The sequence below is a fragment of the Aethalodelphis obliquidens genome, unplaced genomic scaffold, assembly GCF_003676395.1.
Source record: "Aethalodelphis obliquidens isolate GAN/ISIS:26980383/991018 unplaced genomic scaffold, ASM367639v1 scaffold1, whole genome shotgun sequence".
Taxonomy (NCBI): Eukaryota; Metazoa; Chordata; class Mammalia; order Artiodactyla; family Delphinidae; genus Aethalodelphis; species Aethalodelphis obliquidens.
In genome coordinates, this window is record NW_020837945.1 from 71,128,785 (window position 1) to 71,147,746 (window position 18,962).

Consider the following 18,962-nt stretch of genomic DNA (forward strand, 5'->3'; position numbering starts at 1 on the left):
CATCAGGCTGACGTGGAGGGTACGTTATGACACAGATTGCAAGGCCCTATCCCAAGAATTTCTGATACTATAGGTCTGGGGTGAGACACAATAATATGTATTTCTAACAATTTCCCATGTGATGCTGTTGCTGCTAGTCTAGGAACCACACTTTGACAACCGGCGCTCTACGGGAAGCTAGGGTAAATCCAACAGACTTGTGTATTGGTAGAGCAGGGCTAGGATTTCTAGTCCAAGACAATAATTTGAATGTTTGCAACTAAGAGCAATATGATTTTTCTTCTTTCTATTTTCTCAGAGAAGCTAAATGATTGGTATTCTGTAATTATCTCTGTTTCTGTGTTTGTCCGCATTTGGAAAATATACTAAGAAACTTGAACACTATATTACTATGAAGTTGCAACTGCGATATATTTATGTTGCTGTAAGGTTTCTTCCTCCAGAAGAAACTGGAGGAAGAAATAACTCAAACTTTTGATACGTACTCTAAGGATAATAGTTGATACGTACTCTAATGATAATAGTAACACAACAAGTTAAAGAAAAATGGAAAGTTCTGAGTCATACCAAGAACCCTGGCAAAGTAAAAAATTATCTTTTTGACAAGGCAGCATAATGTAAGACAGCAAAGAATATACTGTATTCCGCAAAAACCATCACTTGCTGAGGCACAGAGTACATGAAATAATTCAATACTATTTATTCTTGATCATAATATTATTTTACATTGAACTTAAGTAATGGTTGTTAAATTACTTAGTATGTTAGTTTAAATACATTTTGCTAGAAAGTCATTACGCATATGAAATATTCCTTTGTTTAAAGAAAGAAAATAAATCTTTGGTGAAATTGGTCCTGATTAATCTACTGGATACACATAGGAAATCAGACTAACTACACTGAGGACACTAAGGAAGTTAAATTCAGGAGCCTTCAAAAATATGGGTTCAGTGGCACCATATACATGAGATTTATTGAAAATGAGCAGTCACAGGTGACATTTAAATGTCAATATTTCTGAAGCTTTTGATAATACTTTCACTCAAAATATAGCTTGGTATAACAATATATAGTAACATGGTACATAAAATATGACTATACTGGTATGAAGGAAAGGAAAAGCTGGTAACTCAGATTAGAACATAAGTGAGACTCAACTGAAGAGCTTTAATACTAGAGTAAGAAAAGAATTTGGTCAAATAGGAGTTAAAATTATCCACATTCATGACTTTGAAAGGTGCCTACTCCTTCACATAAAGTATCTAAGTTGTTCCTGATGCCATCCTGTCTGGTATCAGCTGTCATGTGAAATGATATAAAAGGAGGCTCCAGTAGACAGATTGTAATCTTGTATCCTATTGCTCACTAGAAGGAACCAAGACTGCTTAAAGATAACAAATGCTTTATTTGGGGGAAGGGGGGAAACAAGATGGATCTAGAAAATCTTTTTGTTCTTGGAATGCAATTTTCAAGTTCTCAGCAGCAATGCTGGGATGGGGAAAGGCTTGCTCAAGAGGAGGGCTCCCACATGGGAAGGGTTTAGGCAGTGACATGCGAGTATGGAACACAACAGATAGAGCCAGTTATAAACTTCTTGAATCTCTAAGAAATCCTTAAGTCCAGAAGGATCCTAAAAAGCAGAGATAACATAAAGGGTGCTGTGAAGAAATCTATACCTATTATGAAAAACTGTCTTTCTTTTGTGACAAAAGGAGAGGATAATCAAGATACAGATTCTATAGAAAGTAAGTCTTTAAGCTGTGTTTGTCATTATGTTATGTTGGAAAATAAAGAAGTGTTTACAAATTGCAAGCACTATGATAAGACAGCAAAATTAATAAACTTATGCTGGTTGCTGCTGATCTGACCTCAAGAATATTGTTTCTATTGTTACTAAACAGTGTCTTCATAAGCAAGATAAACAACTGAACCAGTAATAATTAGGCTTCTAAAAGCAAATACGAGAAACAAATATCCAATGAGAAATAAAAACCTGCTTACGGTATAACAATTTTGGGTAGAAAGCCCCAATCCTCATAATAGAAGTGGGGACCAAAAAACACAAGAAGATTGAGCTGTGGACACAGGTTGGGGTTTCTGCACAAGCTGGCATCCTTACTACACCTATAGGATGACATACTAAGGCTTTTTTTTACCTTTTGAGCATAACTTTGGCAGTGGCCCAGCTGAGCCAAGGCACAGTCCAAAAGGACTTGTTAACATCACATTTAATTCTAGCCATATACATATCCATGATATGTCCAGATCATGAGCATATCATATCCTGGAACAAAGTAACTGGTGGCATAACTTTCTTCTTTGCCTAGTGCACCTTTCCCCTTTTTTTTTTAACAGACTGGTGTTGAGGGTGCTCAATTTGGTTGACCTCTGTGGCATGGGGTTAGAATAACTGGGGTCAACTACTTACTAAGCTCAGAAACCCTCTGGGAAAAGAAGAGCAACCTCAATTACCTGATTACCTGTAGAGCAGTGCTTCTCAAAACTGTAATGTTCTCATAAGCACCTGGGGGTCTTATTAAGATGCAGACTCTAATTCTGGGATGGAGCCTGAAATTCTGCATTTCTCATAAAATCCTAAGTCAGGGGTCCCCAACCCCCGGGCTGCGGACCGGTACTGGTCTGTGACCTGTTAGGAATCAGGCTGCACAGCAGGAGGTGAGTAGCGAGCAAACAAAGGTTCATCTGCCGCTCCCCATGGTTCCCCATGGCTCACATTACCACCTAAACCACCCCCACCCCCCCACACCACCCCCCGGTCTATGGAAAAATTGTCTTCCATGAAACTGGTCCCTGGTGCCAAAAAGGTTGGGGACCACGGTCCTAAGTGATGCCACACTGCTGGCCCATAAACCACACTCTGAATAACAAAACTTTATAGACCCATAGATCATACTTGAAAATTTCAAAAGAAGATACTATGTAATAATAGTACCCTAGGAAAAGCAAGTCATAACAAAAAGAGTAATTATGACTTTGAATAGTATTTGTCAACCAAGAAAACAGAAAAACTTGTGTTACTGAAACCAAATAACAACCAAGAATTTTTCAATCCACATATGCAAGAGGCTCTGCAAACCTCAAGTAGGACACATAAGGAAAGCCACATCAGGGACTTCCCTGGTGGTCCAGTGGTTAAGAATCCGCCTTCCGATGCAGGGGATACAAGTTCGATTTCTGATTGGGGAACTAAGATCCCACATGCTGCGGGGCAACTAAGCCCGCACACCGCAACTACTGAGCCTGCACACTCTACAGCCCACGTGCCACAACTAGAGAGAAGCCCCCATTCCACAATGAAGAGCCTGTACGCGGCAACAAAAGATCCCGCGTGCTGCGACTAAAGACCCAACGCAGCCAAATAAATATTAAAAAAAAAAGAAAGCCACATCATAATCAAGCTGCAGAAAATCAAAGACAAAGGGAAAACAATCTTAAAAGCAGTCAGAGAAGAAACATCTTCTTACTCCCAAAGTAACATTGCCCCTACCCTACTCAACCCCACCCCTTCAAATCCATGGGAGCAGCTCAGCCCACTTCATATACACAATGGTTTGTTTTGTACATGCTATAAAAGGAATCCCTCGTCATCTATAGCATCGCTTCAAGAAATTCCTTAAGTCTCTGTCTTCTAATATCCTTCCTTTTCAAGAGGTCACAGCTCTCTACCCTTGGGTTCCATACTTCAGACGGTCTCTTATTTCCCATATTGCCTCAAAGTAGGGCCTAGAGTGCTTTCGGATATTTAACATTAAATTCCCTTTCTCCAGGACTTCCCTGGTGGATCAGTGGTTAAGAATCTGCCTACCAATGCAGGGGACACGGGTTCAAGCCCTGGTCCGGGAAGATCCCACATACCGCGGAGCAACTAAGCCCGTGCGCCACAACTACTGAAGCCCGCACGCCTAGAGCCCGTGCTCCGCAACAAGAGAAGCCCACGCAATGAGAAGACTGCTCGCCGCAACTAGAGAAAGGCTGCGCGCAGTAACGAAAACCCAACACAGCCAAAAATTAAAAAAAAAAAAAATTCCCTTTCTCCTACTGAAAGATCATGAAGAGGCTAATCACTGTCTGAATCACAGCAGTCTTCAAAGGAGGAATGTGAGCCTACTAGCCAGGGGCTACATCAAATGATCCACTGGAGTGTGGAAGAAAAACATTAGAACTTTTATTTCTATTTATGCTTAAGTTCTCCTTTAAATTTTATGTTTCATGTCTATTTTATAATACATATAATTTTAGTATATTAGTATATGCACATAATATATAAATAAACATTTGTTGTCAAAAATTTCTTACTATGGGGCGAAAATGACAATAGAATACTGTCCCTAGGTACTGGGATTTGGGACACAGCAGACAATTGAAAGGACAGGAGGTAGGCAACACTGTTCATCCTTCTGAAATTAATGCAGCCTTCAGATCTTAAAAAGACACTGAAGGTACTCTCAGAATTAAAAAAAAAAAAAAAAAAAAAGGAAAACTGAAGGTACCCCTTGAAAAGAGTCAATTAATAATCTTTTCCTCCTCTCCCAACTGAACCAAGCAATAGAACGTTTAGTTGTAGAAAAGTTACACTAATTACAATCGGTAAACTACCTATCGTCACATCATATATATTGCTTACTGTGCATTATGATAATTATACACTCCACTAAAGGCCTGACTGGTTACCTGATTTTAGTATTAAATACAACTTGTAGTTAGACACATGCCATTTTTTTAGGCTGCCCAGGATCTAAACACTATTCCTTTTCTGAAACAAGAGTTCTTACCTCAACAGAAGCTGAAAAATGCCACACAGTATGCTTGCTTTCCCAAACTCTCTTGCAGCTAGAGGCACAGGCACATGATCTAGGTTCCCCCAAGTAGACACATCCTCCCCTAACCTTGAACTGAAAGCAGAATGGAAACAATACATCCCAATTTTCACAGGTAGTGGTGGCAAATGCTCCAGTGCTGGTATAGAGTTATCCATTATCATTCACTGGTGCTAGTGGTGCAAGTTGAGGTATCTGTCCCCAGGTGGCAATGCTTGTGGTGTCTTCACAGGATAAGTTCTGGCACATGATTTTGGGCATTATTCCTGGTTACTTATCCTTCCAGCCTGGTTCTCCAGTCCTCCCAGAGATTTCGTGGGCTACTCATAACCACAGCTGGTTTCTGCTGCTCGTAACTAAGACCCTGACTAACCATACATGCTCAATTTTCATAGTTTATTTCTTCATGTAAATTGGTTATCTATTTGTAACAACACAGTTCTTCAGTGACACTACCTTTAAAACAAATAAACCAACCTTTCAAGTGTTTATTCTACATCAAAGTACCCAGTTTTGCAAAATAAAGTCTGTATTTTATACTTAAAAAAATTTGTTTTCAATTGAATAAAATCTTTGGCTTACCTAATCAAGATATCTTTAGGAAGTGAAAAATTACTATTTTCCTAAATGAATTTTAGAGTAAAGTAGCAGAGTCTATAGAAGAATTTCTTAAGTGGTAGCTCTTAGGCCAACTGCACCTAGAACTAACAGGTTGCTTGTTAAAAATGCAGCTTAATGGACCCCACCCCAGGTCTCCTGAATCAGACTCTCTAGGGTCTGGACTCAGGAATGTACATGTTTTTAAAATTGCAATGGGGGATTTTATGCACACTGAAGTTTGAGTATGGTCTGTCACTTGATAATAGATGACCAGAAATCACAATGTTATTGATCTAGAAAAAGGATCACATATTTACCAGGCTAAGAGTCTCCTTGGATATCTGAGCCTTACAAAAACTTGTAATTATCAAAGTTATAAATACTGAATATACATGGAAAGCCTACTTCACTGTAAGGAGTTTAAAATTTGTTTTACTTCTTTTATTACCAAATCAAGGTCCTATTTTGAAAATTTTCAAACACCTAAAAATTCTCAATTGCTACTGGTTATATTTTGGGGTACTTACTCTTAGCACATGTATCAATAACATCATCACTCTTATCCTCTAGACACCAATTAAAGAGGGTCTGAATTCCTGATTTTTGACATAAAAGGGAAGTATATTCACTGGTATTATGCTTGAGAATGTTTTGATTGAATCCTACTGTATCATTGAAGCGCCAAGGGTCCTCATTAAACCCAGTCACACAGTAGTCAGTTGTCACTCTTTCCTAAACTAAGAAAGAGAATAGGCTCTTCATTTCCTGTTTTTGCCCTCTCATTCACTCACCCTCCCATCCATCCATCCACGCATCCAAACAATAAACACTCAAAGGATATTTGGTATTGTCCTAAGTGATGTACAATAAAAAGAAAGTGAGACAGAACCGTCTATGGTGGGAAGAATCCTGAATTGGCCCCCAAGATCTCCCACCCTAATCCCTGGGACTGTTAATATGAAATATACACTGATTACATTCCTTATGTGGCAGAAGGAATTTTGCAGATATGATTAAGTAATTACTAATCAACTGACTCTGAATTAAACAAAAGGGAGATAATCTGGCTAGACCCAATCTCATCAAATAAGTCCTCTGGCTGATAGCAGAAGTCAGAGATTCCAAGCAGGACACACCACTGTTGGCTTGAAGGTGGAGGCGGCCATGTTGTAGGAATGTGGATAGCTTCCAGAACCTCAGAGCAGCCCCAAAACAACCAGCAAGGAAATGGGGACCTCAATTTTATAACTGCAAGGAACTGAATTCTGCCAATATCTGAATGATCCGGGAAATTCTTCCCCTAAGACTCCAGATAAGAGTTCAGCCTGGCCAACACATTGATTTTGGTCTTGTAAGACCATGAGTAGATAACTCAGCTAAGTCCAGTCTTCTGACCTAAAGAGATGTAAGGTAATAAATGAATGTTGTTTTAAGCTGCTAAGTCTATAATGATTTTTTTATTCAGCAAGAGAAAACTAATATACCTTCTTTAAGAAGCTCCCAATCTAGTATGAAAAAAGACAATATTGTTCATTGTGACAGTAAAAAATACTGTTCTTTGTGAAGCAAGAAAAGTGCCTGACTGGGGAAGGGGGATGGTAAAGAGAGGAGATGGAAAAAGAGAAGGTAAAAAAGAAGAGGTGCTATGAGTAATACACGAGTTAAGAATGAATAAGTAAGCCTAAATAAAGAAGTACATGAAAAAAGTAAATACACCATAAATATACAATTTTTAACATAAGTATACAGTGAACAACCATATAGGTGATGAATGTAGGTTAAAGAAGAGAGTATTTTCGGGCTTCCCTGGTGGCACAGTGGTTAAGAATCTGCCTGCCAATGCAGGGGACACAGGTTCAAGCCCTGGTCGCGGAAGATCCCACGTGCCGCAGAGCAACTAACCCCGTGCGCCACAACTACTGAGCCTGTGCTCTAGGGAGCCCATGAGCCACAACTACTGAGCCCACGAGCCACAACTACTGAAGCCCACGTGCCACAACTACTGAAGCCCACGTACCTAGAACCCGTGCTCTGCAACAAGAGAAGCCATCGCAAATGAGAAGCCCGTGTACCACAACGAAGAGTAGCCCTCGTTAGCTGCAACTAGAGAAAAGCCCTCATGCAGCAACAAAAACCCAATGCAGCCAAAAATAAATTTATAATAAAAAAAGCAACAAGTAAATGGCATAGAAAAAATAAAGTTATAAAGGAAAAAAAAAGAATATTTTCAGTACTTCAGAAATACACGCACCTTTAACCCACTGCCTCCTTTCCTCTAACGTTTTCCCTTTCACCTACAAGTAACCATTATCCTAACTTTTATGGCAATCATTTCCTTGCGCTTTTAGTTTTAGCACTTATGAATGATTATGCTTGTTTTTGAACTTTATTTAAATATATTTGTGCTGCATATATAGTCTCATATACTTCACTTGCTCAACATGTTTCCAAGGTTCATCTATGTAATTACATGCAGTTGTAGCTTATTCATTTTCACTGCTGTGAAATCACATAAATATACCATAACTGATTTACCCATTCTATTGATGATCATTTGGGTTGTTTCTATTTTGTCAAATACGAACAATGTTATGAACATTCTTATACATATGTCTTGGTGTACTTCTACAAGTTTCTCTGGGGTATGTACCTCAGAGCCTGGAATTTCTGGCTTACAAAGTATGTGTATTTTCAACTTTACTAAGTATGTTTCAACTCCCACTGGCACTGTATGAGTGCCCCCAATTCTCTATAGTCGGCCCTCAGTAACTGTGGGTTCTGCATCTGCAGATTCAACCAACCTCGGATTGAAAATATTTGGGGAAAAAATTCCAGAAAGTTCCAAAAAGCAAAACTTGAATCTGCTATGCACCAGCGACTATTTACACAGCATTTACATTGTATTAAATCTTACAAGTAACCTAGAGATGAATTAAAGTATATGGGAGAATGTGCATAGGTTATATACAAATACTATGCCTTCTTTATATAAGAGAATTGAGCATCCGTAGATTTTGGTATCTGTGGAGGGTCCTGGAACCATTCCCCTGAGGATACTGAAGGACAACTCTACTTTCTTTCTAGTACTTGGTACTGTCAATCTGTGAGAAGTACCTCAGTTTGGTTTTATTTTCCATTCCCTTGATTACTAATGAGATTGAGCAGGTTTTCACATATTTATCGGTCATTTGTAATTCCTCTTTAGTGAAGTACCAGTTGAAGTGTTTTCTCAGTTTTCTATTGTGTTATCTTCTTGTTTGTAGAAATTCTATACATATTCTGGATAGCATTTGTTTTTTGTATTTATTAGAAATCTCTTACTCTGTGGCTTATATTTTCACTCTCTATGATTGTAGGTCATTTTTAAAAACCCGTTTTTAATGAAAAAACTCAATTACCTAGTTTTTGTAAGAAATATGTTTAACCAGTTAAAATCCTTGGTTTAACATTTCCTTCAAATAATAAAAATCTACAAATTTACAGGAGCAAGGGAGAAAGTTAAAAGTAAGGAAATGCCTTAAATTTTTAGGACTGGTTTTATGATTCTAAAATTAGTAGCATTGCATTTGATATCACTGGCTACCTTAGGAACTCAAAATAATGTTCCTTTTGTGAATCACCATATTAACCATATATTTTCTTCCGAGCTTCAGTGGAATAACTGCTTCATAAATGAACTGAAAAAATAATGAACACGTATGTTACTACTTAAAAGTCCTATTTCACGTTATAATATGCGATAATATTAACCATCTAGCCCCCAAATACAGCCACGGTAAAAGGAAATGAACCCTAGGAAACAAATCCTTGGCCCCAACACTGCTGCCATTCTTCTAGTCTCAACATTGATTTTGTGATGATCTATAACACATCTTCTCACCCCTCCTAAAGGCACCATCCTACTATTTACCCTTCCTATTTAAAAAACAATGCCAGTACAGTTGAGGTCAGATTTTTCCCCAAAGATAAATTTAAATCTTATTTCAGATGGCTTTATACCCAACAGCCATGATCTTCCCCATGGTCTCTGCTTCTCTTTATAAAACATGTGTCTGTTGCAGGAGGGGAGGGGAGTGGGGGTGGGGAAGGACACAAGTAATCTTTTTAAGTCTCTTCCATTGTGTCAGTACAATATAAAAATTGTGCTGTTCCACAAGCAGAAGAGAAAGGAAGAAGCATGTGGATGAGACTATATTAGAGCTTTAGGATTTCTCATTCCAAACAGGAGGTAAAGCTATAAGAGGGGAGTTATAAATGTTGTTTCCTGAGATGTGTTCTTAGCATCCCACATTGCAATTCAATATGCGTATTTCCACAGAAACCTTGTTATAAAGAGTAGTAGTATATACAATATTATATCTATACTTGTGGAACTAGCATACTGGGGGTGGTGGGGGGAGAGGTGGATTACAGAAAGCAACAGAATAACATTATAGAAACTTATTTGGTTTGGTCTTCCTTAATGGTGGGTAATTTGAAGCCACAGATTTGTATTAAAACAAGCATGAACATATAATATAGGGTAGAATTCTTAATAAAATTCCAAGCCTTCAAATTTCAAGTTCCCTATTAAGGCAACTTCAAGTTCTATACCCCAGATCTTCTCTGAGATTAGACGTACTTCAATAAAAATTTGTGTCATTAACACACACTCTTCATAGACAGAGAGAGAGAGTGAGAGAGACATGTGGGAGATCATGGTTTTTAGGTATAAAGAGGTATGAAATGTGAGTTAAGCTGACTTTCGTGTTTAGAAAAAAATTACTTTTTTTGTGGGTGGCCTATAAACCTAGTTGAATTACATACAATATGCAACACTGTTTCTATGAGTAACTGCTTTTGTAATTTTGTTTGTAAATTATGTTTACTTAACATTTTAAAAGTTGCATATAATTTGTTAGAACAATTTCACTTCTAGGAATTTATCCAATAAGAGATAATAATGAGAGATGTAAGCAAAGAGTTATATATATAAAGTGTTCATAGTATTATTTATAACAATAAAAAATTAGAAATAGTCTAAATGCCCAATAAAAGGGATCTGGTTAAGTACAAAGATACAATTAAATACTCTGCAACCATTACAATTCTATGATAAGAAAATGTTAATAGATATGACAATATTTCTAATATACTATGAAGTGGAAATAAGCAAACCACAAAAAGCTGATACCAGGTTTTTCAATATATACATACATGCATTAAAAAAAAAACTTGGAAGAATATGTCAAAATGTTCACAGTGATTTATCTATGCAGTAGTATTATTCCTTTTTTCCTTTCTCTACCTTGTGTATTTTGTTTTTCTAAATTTTCTATAATAAATATGTGTTACTCTTACAATTACAAAGGAATTCAAATTAAATATACAGGAGTTTATATACTTGCACAAAGAGCTTCTGATCGTTTGTCATCAGCTGGTTCTATGACAAAAGGACATAGAAAAAAATAGAATATTTTCCCCTTGTATTTATATACTACTTTCTTATTGTAGTAAAAATTACACTCCTCAAGATGCACTGAATACAGAACAAGGAGATATTATCTCTCATCTATCAGACGGACACAGATCAAAAAGAATAAAATCAGTGGGTGCAAAGTAAAGACAACTCATGTACTACTGGTATAAATCTAAGCTGAACAACCCTTTTGGAAGCACAATTTTACAATCTGTATTAAAAAAACCCTAAAACTATGCATCTTTTAACCAATCAGTTATATTTCTAGGAATTTATCCTAAGGAAATAATTAAACAAGTCTGCAAAGACATACGCACTAAGTTACTCTCAGCAATATCATTTGTAATGGTGAGAGTCTAAACAATCCCGAAGTGTGTCACGAGGGTCAATTAAAAGACAGTATATCTATAGTGGACTACTATTAAAAATTATGCTACAGATCTATATTTTCTGATATTGTATCTCATGTAGTGAAAAAATATTAGATGATAAAACAGCCTTTGTATGATCCCATTTTTAGTTTTTAAAAAGTGAGAATGTGTGTGTGTGTGTGTGTATATATATATATATATATATATTTTTTTTTTTTTTTGGCTGTACGCAGGCCTCTCACTGTTGTGGCCTCTCCCGTTGCGGAGCACAGGCTCCGGACGCGCAGGCTCAGCGGCCATGGCTCATGGGCCCAGCCGCTCCGCGGCATGTGAGATCTTCCCGGACCGGGGCACGAACCCGTGGTCCCCTGCATTGGCAGGTGGACTCTCAACCACTGCGCCACCAGGGAAGCCCCGAGAATGTATATTTCATGAAGAAAAAGTTTGAAGACTTCAAACCAGTTTTCATTACCAGTTGTCTCTGGTAAGTGGAATTACAAATGATCTTTAGTGTCTTCTTTATAACTTTTTGTACTACAATGAGCATGTACAACTCTTAATATCGGAAGGAATGATTTTTAAGTATACTAAATTGAAAGTCTGATTAATCAAATAAAATTAGCTTTGGTGTTTTCTACTCTTCTCTTATTGCTAAGGCTCTTAGAAGCTTCCTGATTTGAACACATAATACTCAGTGGATGATAAATGTGTCAGATATATAGTTAATGCCCCTATTAACAAAGATGACATGCTTTAACAGCAGCCTTTAACAAGATATTTCTAAAAGAAAAAATTATATATCCCCTCCCAGCCCTGAGATGCTAGCAAAGATCTTGTAATTATGATTGAGCCCCCATTTGCTGCTACCTCCTCCCTTTGCCTCTGGCCTTCTCAAACATATTTAGGTGTTTTCATTTCTAGTGACCATGGTGGCTTATTGTATTCACGGATATAGAAAGACACTGCCCAAAGAAGTATGACTTATAAAATAAATAATGCAGAAGAAAATTTCAATTCTATTCAGGGCAGTATGCCCCAACATCACTGTCCAATATAACTTTCTGTGATGAAAAAATTCTATTATTTGTGCTGTCCAACATAACAGACAATAGGTCTGTCTAATGTGCTGTCCAATATGACACATGTGGCTACTAAGCACCTGAAATGTGGCTAGTACAACTAAGGAACCAAATTTTTTTTTAATTTTTAAAAACTTATTTTATTTATTTATTTATTTTTGGCTACGTTGGGTCTTCATTGTTGCGCACAGGCTTTCTCTAGTTGCGGTGAGCGGGGGCTATTCTTCGTTGCGGTGCGCGGGCTTCTCATTGCGGTGGCTTCTCATTGCAGAGCGTGGGCTCTAGGTGCGTGGGCTTCAGTGGTTGTAGCACGCAGGCTCAGTAGTTGTGGCTCACGGGCTCTAGAGCGCAGGCTCAGTAGTTGTGGCACACGGGCTTAGTTGCCCTGCGGCACGTGGGATCTTCCTGGACCAGGGCCTGATCCCATGTCTCCTGCATTGGCAGCCAGATTCTTAACCACTGCGCCACCAGGGAAGCCCAGGAACAAAATTTTTAAATTTTAACTTATTTTAATTTTAATAACCACTTACGGCTAGTAGCTACCATATTGGACAGCACTGTTGTAGAAAAATTCACGGTACATATACTGTGGTTGATACAAAATATACATAAATAAGGATCCAAGAAAAATATGATTTCCACTTAAGACCTGGCATTCCAGTGCATATTTCCAAGACTAACAAAACCATAATTTTGTGGTTTACAGATTGCTTTTTTGAAAAATTAAATGGCCTTCAGGCACTCCTCATTCTTCTTTACATGGGAAATAAGTACCCAGTTCTTTTTTTCTGCCCCCACCCCCACCCCCCCGCAATTCTTTAAAGCCTTAACGCTCACGGCTTCAATAAGACTGTGTTACCCTGGCTCACCCACTACATCTCAATTTGTTTCCTTTTTTTGTGTAATCTTAGTCTTCCCCGTCTGCCATCAACCACAGGCTTTTTCCCAAAGCTGAATCCTTGGTTCCTTGTTTTCGATCTTCCATTCAGAAAAGATTTCTTACACCTTCGACTATGACCCTATTTGCCTTCTGTAAAACAGCACCACTTCACTACATATAATCTTAAACAAAGTCTTAATCTTTGAGACTGCTTCTCATCTGTAAAATAACTTAAGATGGTTACTACGGTTCCTTTGGCTTTAGGATTCTCCTAATTCTAGTACAGGCCTGGTTACAAAACTTTGTTTATGGTTTTTTCTCAGGCTGATTCCTCTTCTTGCCTTTTTAAATGCTGGTGTACCCCATGGTTACCAGTGACCCTCTTTCTCCAAGAATCAGATAAACTCTTCATTATGACTGTCTCAAATTTATGCTATAGTTCTAACTTCACTCTTAAAAGTTCCAGATTTACATTTCTATTTGCTGCTAAAGATTAACTAGATGCGCTACCAGACACTTAAAGTTATCAGGCAAACTAAAGAAACTGTGTAGCAAACTTCTTTGTCAGTGGCTTAGTTATCAAAAACAGAAGTTTCAGGATCAGATGTATCTGAATTTGAATCCCAGTTCTGTCATTTATTAGCTGTGTAACCTTGATCAGATTAATCTCAAGTCTACATTTTTTCATATGTAAAATGGGGTTAAAACTAGTACTTACAACTCATGGTTTTTTTATGTGCATTTTATATATACAGCTTAGTACAATACCTGGAATATGCTAACAGCTCAATAAATGTTCACTATTATTATTATCAGTAGCATTACCACCTTCCTAGTCCTACAGGTTTAATAGCTCAGTCAACTTGATGCATTCTGTCTCTTTAAAAAAAATAAATTCAGTCAGCATTTGTACACTTTTATTTTCCAATGTGATCTCTGTTTTTCATTCCTGAATTGTTATTGCAGCCGGCCAAACAAATTACTAGATTTTTAATGCTTACAGGTTAGAGTCTCTTCTTGTTTTTGTTTCCACTGTATCATCTAGCATAATGCCTTACACATAAAGTTTTGCTATTATTAGACAATTCAAATAATCTTTACATCTATTTATTCTATTTCATTAGATCCCTTAAGTTCTTTGAGGACAGGGAGTGTCTTGGTCCTCTTTGTATATCTACACCTGAAAATCCCTTAGTCAATAAATGTTTGTTGAATGAATGACTGTTGACTACTCTCCCTCTCTCCAAACCTATCATCAATCTAGCTGCCTCAAATGCAAAAGGTAGCTCTCATATTCTCTAATCCAACCATTTATTCTGATCAAGCTGACCTCCCCACAACTTCATCAAGAGCAGTCTCACTGTATCAGTCAGGACTCCTATTTTGTTTCAAAAAGTCTACTCAGAATAAGCAATAAAAGAATTTTATTAGCTTGCATAATTTGAAAGTCCAAGGATACCGCTAACTTAAGGCCTGGCTATTGATCCAAAAGTTCAAAGGTTACCATCAGAACTTGGCCTCACTCTTTCCATCTTTTGGCTCTGCTTTCAATTTATTGGCAAGCTCCAGGTTCACATTCTATTCTCTCAGCAACCCCAGAGTTCAAAGCATGCCTCTTTCTCAATAGTTCCAATAAAAAATTAACTCTCTCATGTGCTGACAGGAAAATGTGCCTATCTCTGAACCATCACTGTTGCCAGAGGAATGGACTACATTGACTGGCTAACCCTGAATTATGTGCACACCCTTGTGTCGGGGTGGGACCCATTCCACTGCCTGGAATGGCCTTCCTTCTCATTTCTGCCTCCCCAAATCCAAGCTACAACCTTTCTGCCCCCAAAAGTCTTTCATGATTTCTTTTAAGATTTTCCTTGTTCACTGGATCAAGTAACTCATTCCCAAATAAATATTTCCCTTTTTCTAAAGATCTACCTTTTAAAACAAACAGGAGGGGAAAACCTCAAAAAAATGCTGCATGATGAATTCTAATCATGTCAAGTTATAAATGGTATGGGTAATATGTGCTGTTTCTTAAAATGTAAGGACAGCAGCTCTACCAGATACATTCTATACATTAGGAAAGAACAGACCGTGTGGCAAGTTTAATATAACATTCAAATAATTTTTTTGGCTTTAAATTTTCTATAGGGCCCAAACAAAACATTTTAGCTAACAAAAGTTGGGTCTGAATTCAAAGTACCCTGTGTAACAGGTAGTCTATGGTTTTGGAGTTACCTCAAACAGGATTTCAGTTAGGCTCAAATCCCGGCTAACAACACCTTCCTTGGCCTTTAGCTACAGGTCTTTGAGCAAATTATCTTTCTCTCCCAACCTTGGTTTCACTATCTGTAAAAACAGGAATGGTAATATCTATCTGTACGTAAAAAGGCCGTGTGGCTTGGTGGAGAGAAAAGAGTAAGATGGAACCGGGCTGAAATTCTGCCACTAATATTATTTATATGATTCTCTCTGAGTGACTCATCTGTAAATTCTGAGTGACTCCTCATGTGTAAATGAGGGATAATAATATTTAATCCATTGGTTGTTAAGCATTTAACAAGGCAATGTATTTTAAACACCTACCAATGAATAGTAAACAGTGAAAACTCAATCAATGATGTTATCCACATCAAATCACCTCTTTAAAATAATTCAGAGAATATTTCAGTATTTTTGTACTCACCAAGGTCTGCCAAAAATTTCTTACACTTAATAAGTGATATTTCTAACATGCTAGAAATTAATCTAGTCTAATAGGTTATAAAGTACCTTGTAATCTTTTTCTTCCCCTCTACACTTTTTCTGGCCAGATAAAATGTCAGCCAACAAAAAATTTGGTTTATAAAGAAACTATTAAAGTAATAAAAATAAGTGTGGATAATAACAAATTAAAAATTCAGGGCATAGTAAGGAAAAAAATTCATTGAGATTACTTATTATTCTTCATAAATGCCTTTGGGTTTTGTTAGTTAAAAAAATATTTCTTAAAGGCGAAACACACTGGTCCTAGAACTATTTAAAAGCAGGTAAGATAGTGAGCCAGATAAACTCCTGTGATCAACGTATTCTTTAACTCCACGCTTAATGTACTAATACTGAAATGATTCATGCCCATATGAAATCACTATGCTATCCATCTCCTGAACAGTCATATGCCATATAGCCATCTCCTGAACAGAATCGCGAAATCTGGGGTATGAATGACAATTTTAGATGTTGTCTCTCAGAATACATGCAAAAGCCAAGTGGCTGCTCATATTTACATCAGCAAGAAAATTTAATCGTAATGTCGTTCACTAAAAAATACAAACTATATTCAGTACAACTGTTTCCAAAAAGATTAAACAAATAGGTATTTGATTCCTTCCATTTTACACTAGAGCAAAAGTTTCTTTGGAAAGAATAGTTTCTTGAAGTAGTGTAACAGTTTTGCTTATCTTTCTAAAATAAGTGAATCATATGTAATACTTAGCAATCTTTAATGAGTGCACAAACATAGAAGTTAACACCTTAGGAAAGGTATATGAAAATAATTACATCATACCACACTATATATAAGGGGATTGACTGTTTTTAATCTACTCCCCGAGAAAGCTATATTTTAAACACAAGAAAAACATATTATGTTGAACACCTCAGTAACCAGACATTGTTCTCTACAACTAAGAAAACCAAATACTACCTAATTTATTTTCTTTTCTGTGTTAAAAAAATATGTATAAGGCAAACTGATGTTTGTTTTTAAAAAGCATTAAATACAGATACGGTAGGCAACCTATGCATCTTTTCTAAACAGTTTTCTTCCTTCAACTTTTTTTAAGGGGGCCTGAGGAAAGAGGAAAGGAGTGAGAGTCTGAAGGTGGGCTCTCGTTATTTTTGCAAGTACATTTGGTAAGTCACCTAGACGAAGGGGAGAAAGAAAAGTTAAAGCGTTCGGGTTCACACTAAAAACAACAACTCTTGAAAAAAATCGCCTATGCGGGAGTCATGCTTTCCTGACAATGCAGCGACCAATGCGACTCCGATTAAGAGCGTGCTACAAACCTAAATCTTAGTAAAGTCAATTTGGCATCCCCAATACGAAAGGGCCTGCAAAAACCGGGGCGGAGCAAGGGTCTACCTCAGCAGCGGCACAAGTTAATTTTCTAAGAGAGTAAAACACTCCCCATCAGTCCCCTATGGCCCTCTTTCTCAAGAGATGCTGCTGTCCGCCTCGCCCCAGGCTCGGGGTCTGGCCCGCAGGCCCCAGGGCTGGGTGGGTTGGGGCAGTCGGCTTCTCCCCGGTACCTGGGTCCAGACCAGGAGTAATGGGACCAGTTAACGTAACGACCCGCGATTCTCCGCATCGGCTGCGGCGGCCTCCGACCGCGCCCCGGGCCTCCTGTTGGCAGGGATACCCCCCACCCCACTCACCCGCCCGGGTGGTGTCCGTCAGGTCGTGGTTGGCCGCTCCCCGGGGAAACTCCCTCAGTTTCCGGCCGCTCAGGCTCAGCACCCCGGTTACCGCCGCCTCCTCCAGCGCTCGGTCGAGGGAGCGGCTCCATGAGCCCGGGCCAGGACCTGGGCCTGCCCCGGAGTTCGGGCCGCAGTTAACAACGGAGAGGTTACCTCCCGACGCTACTGGGCCAGAGTACTCTGCAGCAGTAGCCACAGCGACCAAGCCCGCGGCCGCCATTTCCCAGCCGACAAGTCTCCGGCCCGCCGGCTCAGCGCATGCGCGGCCAGATGATGGGTGGGCGGGGAAAGGGGCTTACAGACCCCGGACGGGTCCCTTGATGGGCAGGGCTTCAGTGCAGCCCCGCACATCCAGGCGCTGGCCTCCGCCCACGTGAGGTTTCCAAGGGAAATTAAAACGGAACTCACAAATCTGGAGCAGCTCCCTACTCTAGGCTCCCAGCAGCCTTTCTAACATGCCTCAACAAAAAATCTTCCAGACAACTGTTCTCACCAGAATTTCTCTACCTTCCTTCCTCAACACTGGAGGATTAGAGTAAATATTAAGGCTTAACACCGTTGCTGCCAGAAACTTTGGCAGTGAGAGGAGAAACGTTCGACTTCGGTCATTCTATAAGCCAAATGATCCTAATGGAGACTTGTGGATTTATTAATTATTATTGCCTGAGGGAAAAAGAAGTGTTAACCTGGGTCCCAAACTTCATAATTCTCATTGAAAGGGTTGTATAAACCTTCTTCCTTGTACAAAATAGCTTCTTAAGGAAAATAAAACAAACACCCTAAATAGTACCTGTTCTTTAAGCAAAATTTTGTTGAACAAAGCTGGGTGAACGGCATTGAAGTCTAAAATTTTAGTTTGGAACCAAAATTAAGGAAGAGAAAATGATCTGATCATAATCTACATGTGGGAAATATAGAACTGAAGTTTTTTTTTAATCATTCAGTTACTGAAAAAGTAGAAAATACCACTCCATTTGATTAAAAAATTTAAAAAAATTTTTTGCCCACGCCACGTGGCTTGCAGGATTTTAGCTCCTTGATCAGGGATTGAACCCGCACCCTCTGCAGTGAAACAGTGGAGTCCTAACCACTGGACCACCAGGGAATTCCCACCACTTCATTTTAAACCAATTAGACCTTACACATACTGCAACCAGTCTTCAGCATATTCTTGTTTCTTTCACACATTTAAGCCATTCCTGCTAAATGATGTAAATTTCCCCTACAATCAACTAGTATTTTCTGTGGGAAATATTTTCCTAGATTATTATGTAATTATAA

The 18,962-nt window shown here is 38.4% G+C and overlaps 1 protein-coding gene across 8 annotated transcripts in view; it reads right to left on the reverse strand.

Moving 5' to 3' along the window:
- The window catches only part of LRCH3 (leucine rich repeats and calponin homology domain containing 3), a 114,546-nt gene extending 96,530 nt beyond the window's left edge, over window positions 1-18,016 (reverse strand). For 3 of the 8 annotated variants that reach the window (XM_027107249.1, XM_027107254.1, XM_027107243.1), the window contains exon 1: window positions 17,640-18,002. In XM_027107249.1, coding sequence (XP_026963050.1) covers window positions 17,640-17,901 — 262 coding nt within the window. In that variant the 5' untranslated portion in view covers window positions 17,902-18,002. Of the gene's footprint in view, window positions 1-17,639 lie in introns of all 8 variants that reach the window. The other 5 variants (XM_027107297.1, XM_027107264.1, XM_027107302.1 and 2 more) reach the window with 4 other exon arrangements.
- Between the last annotated feature and the right edge of the window lie 946 nt (window positions 18,017-18,962).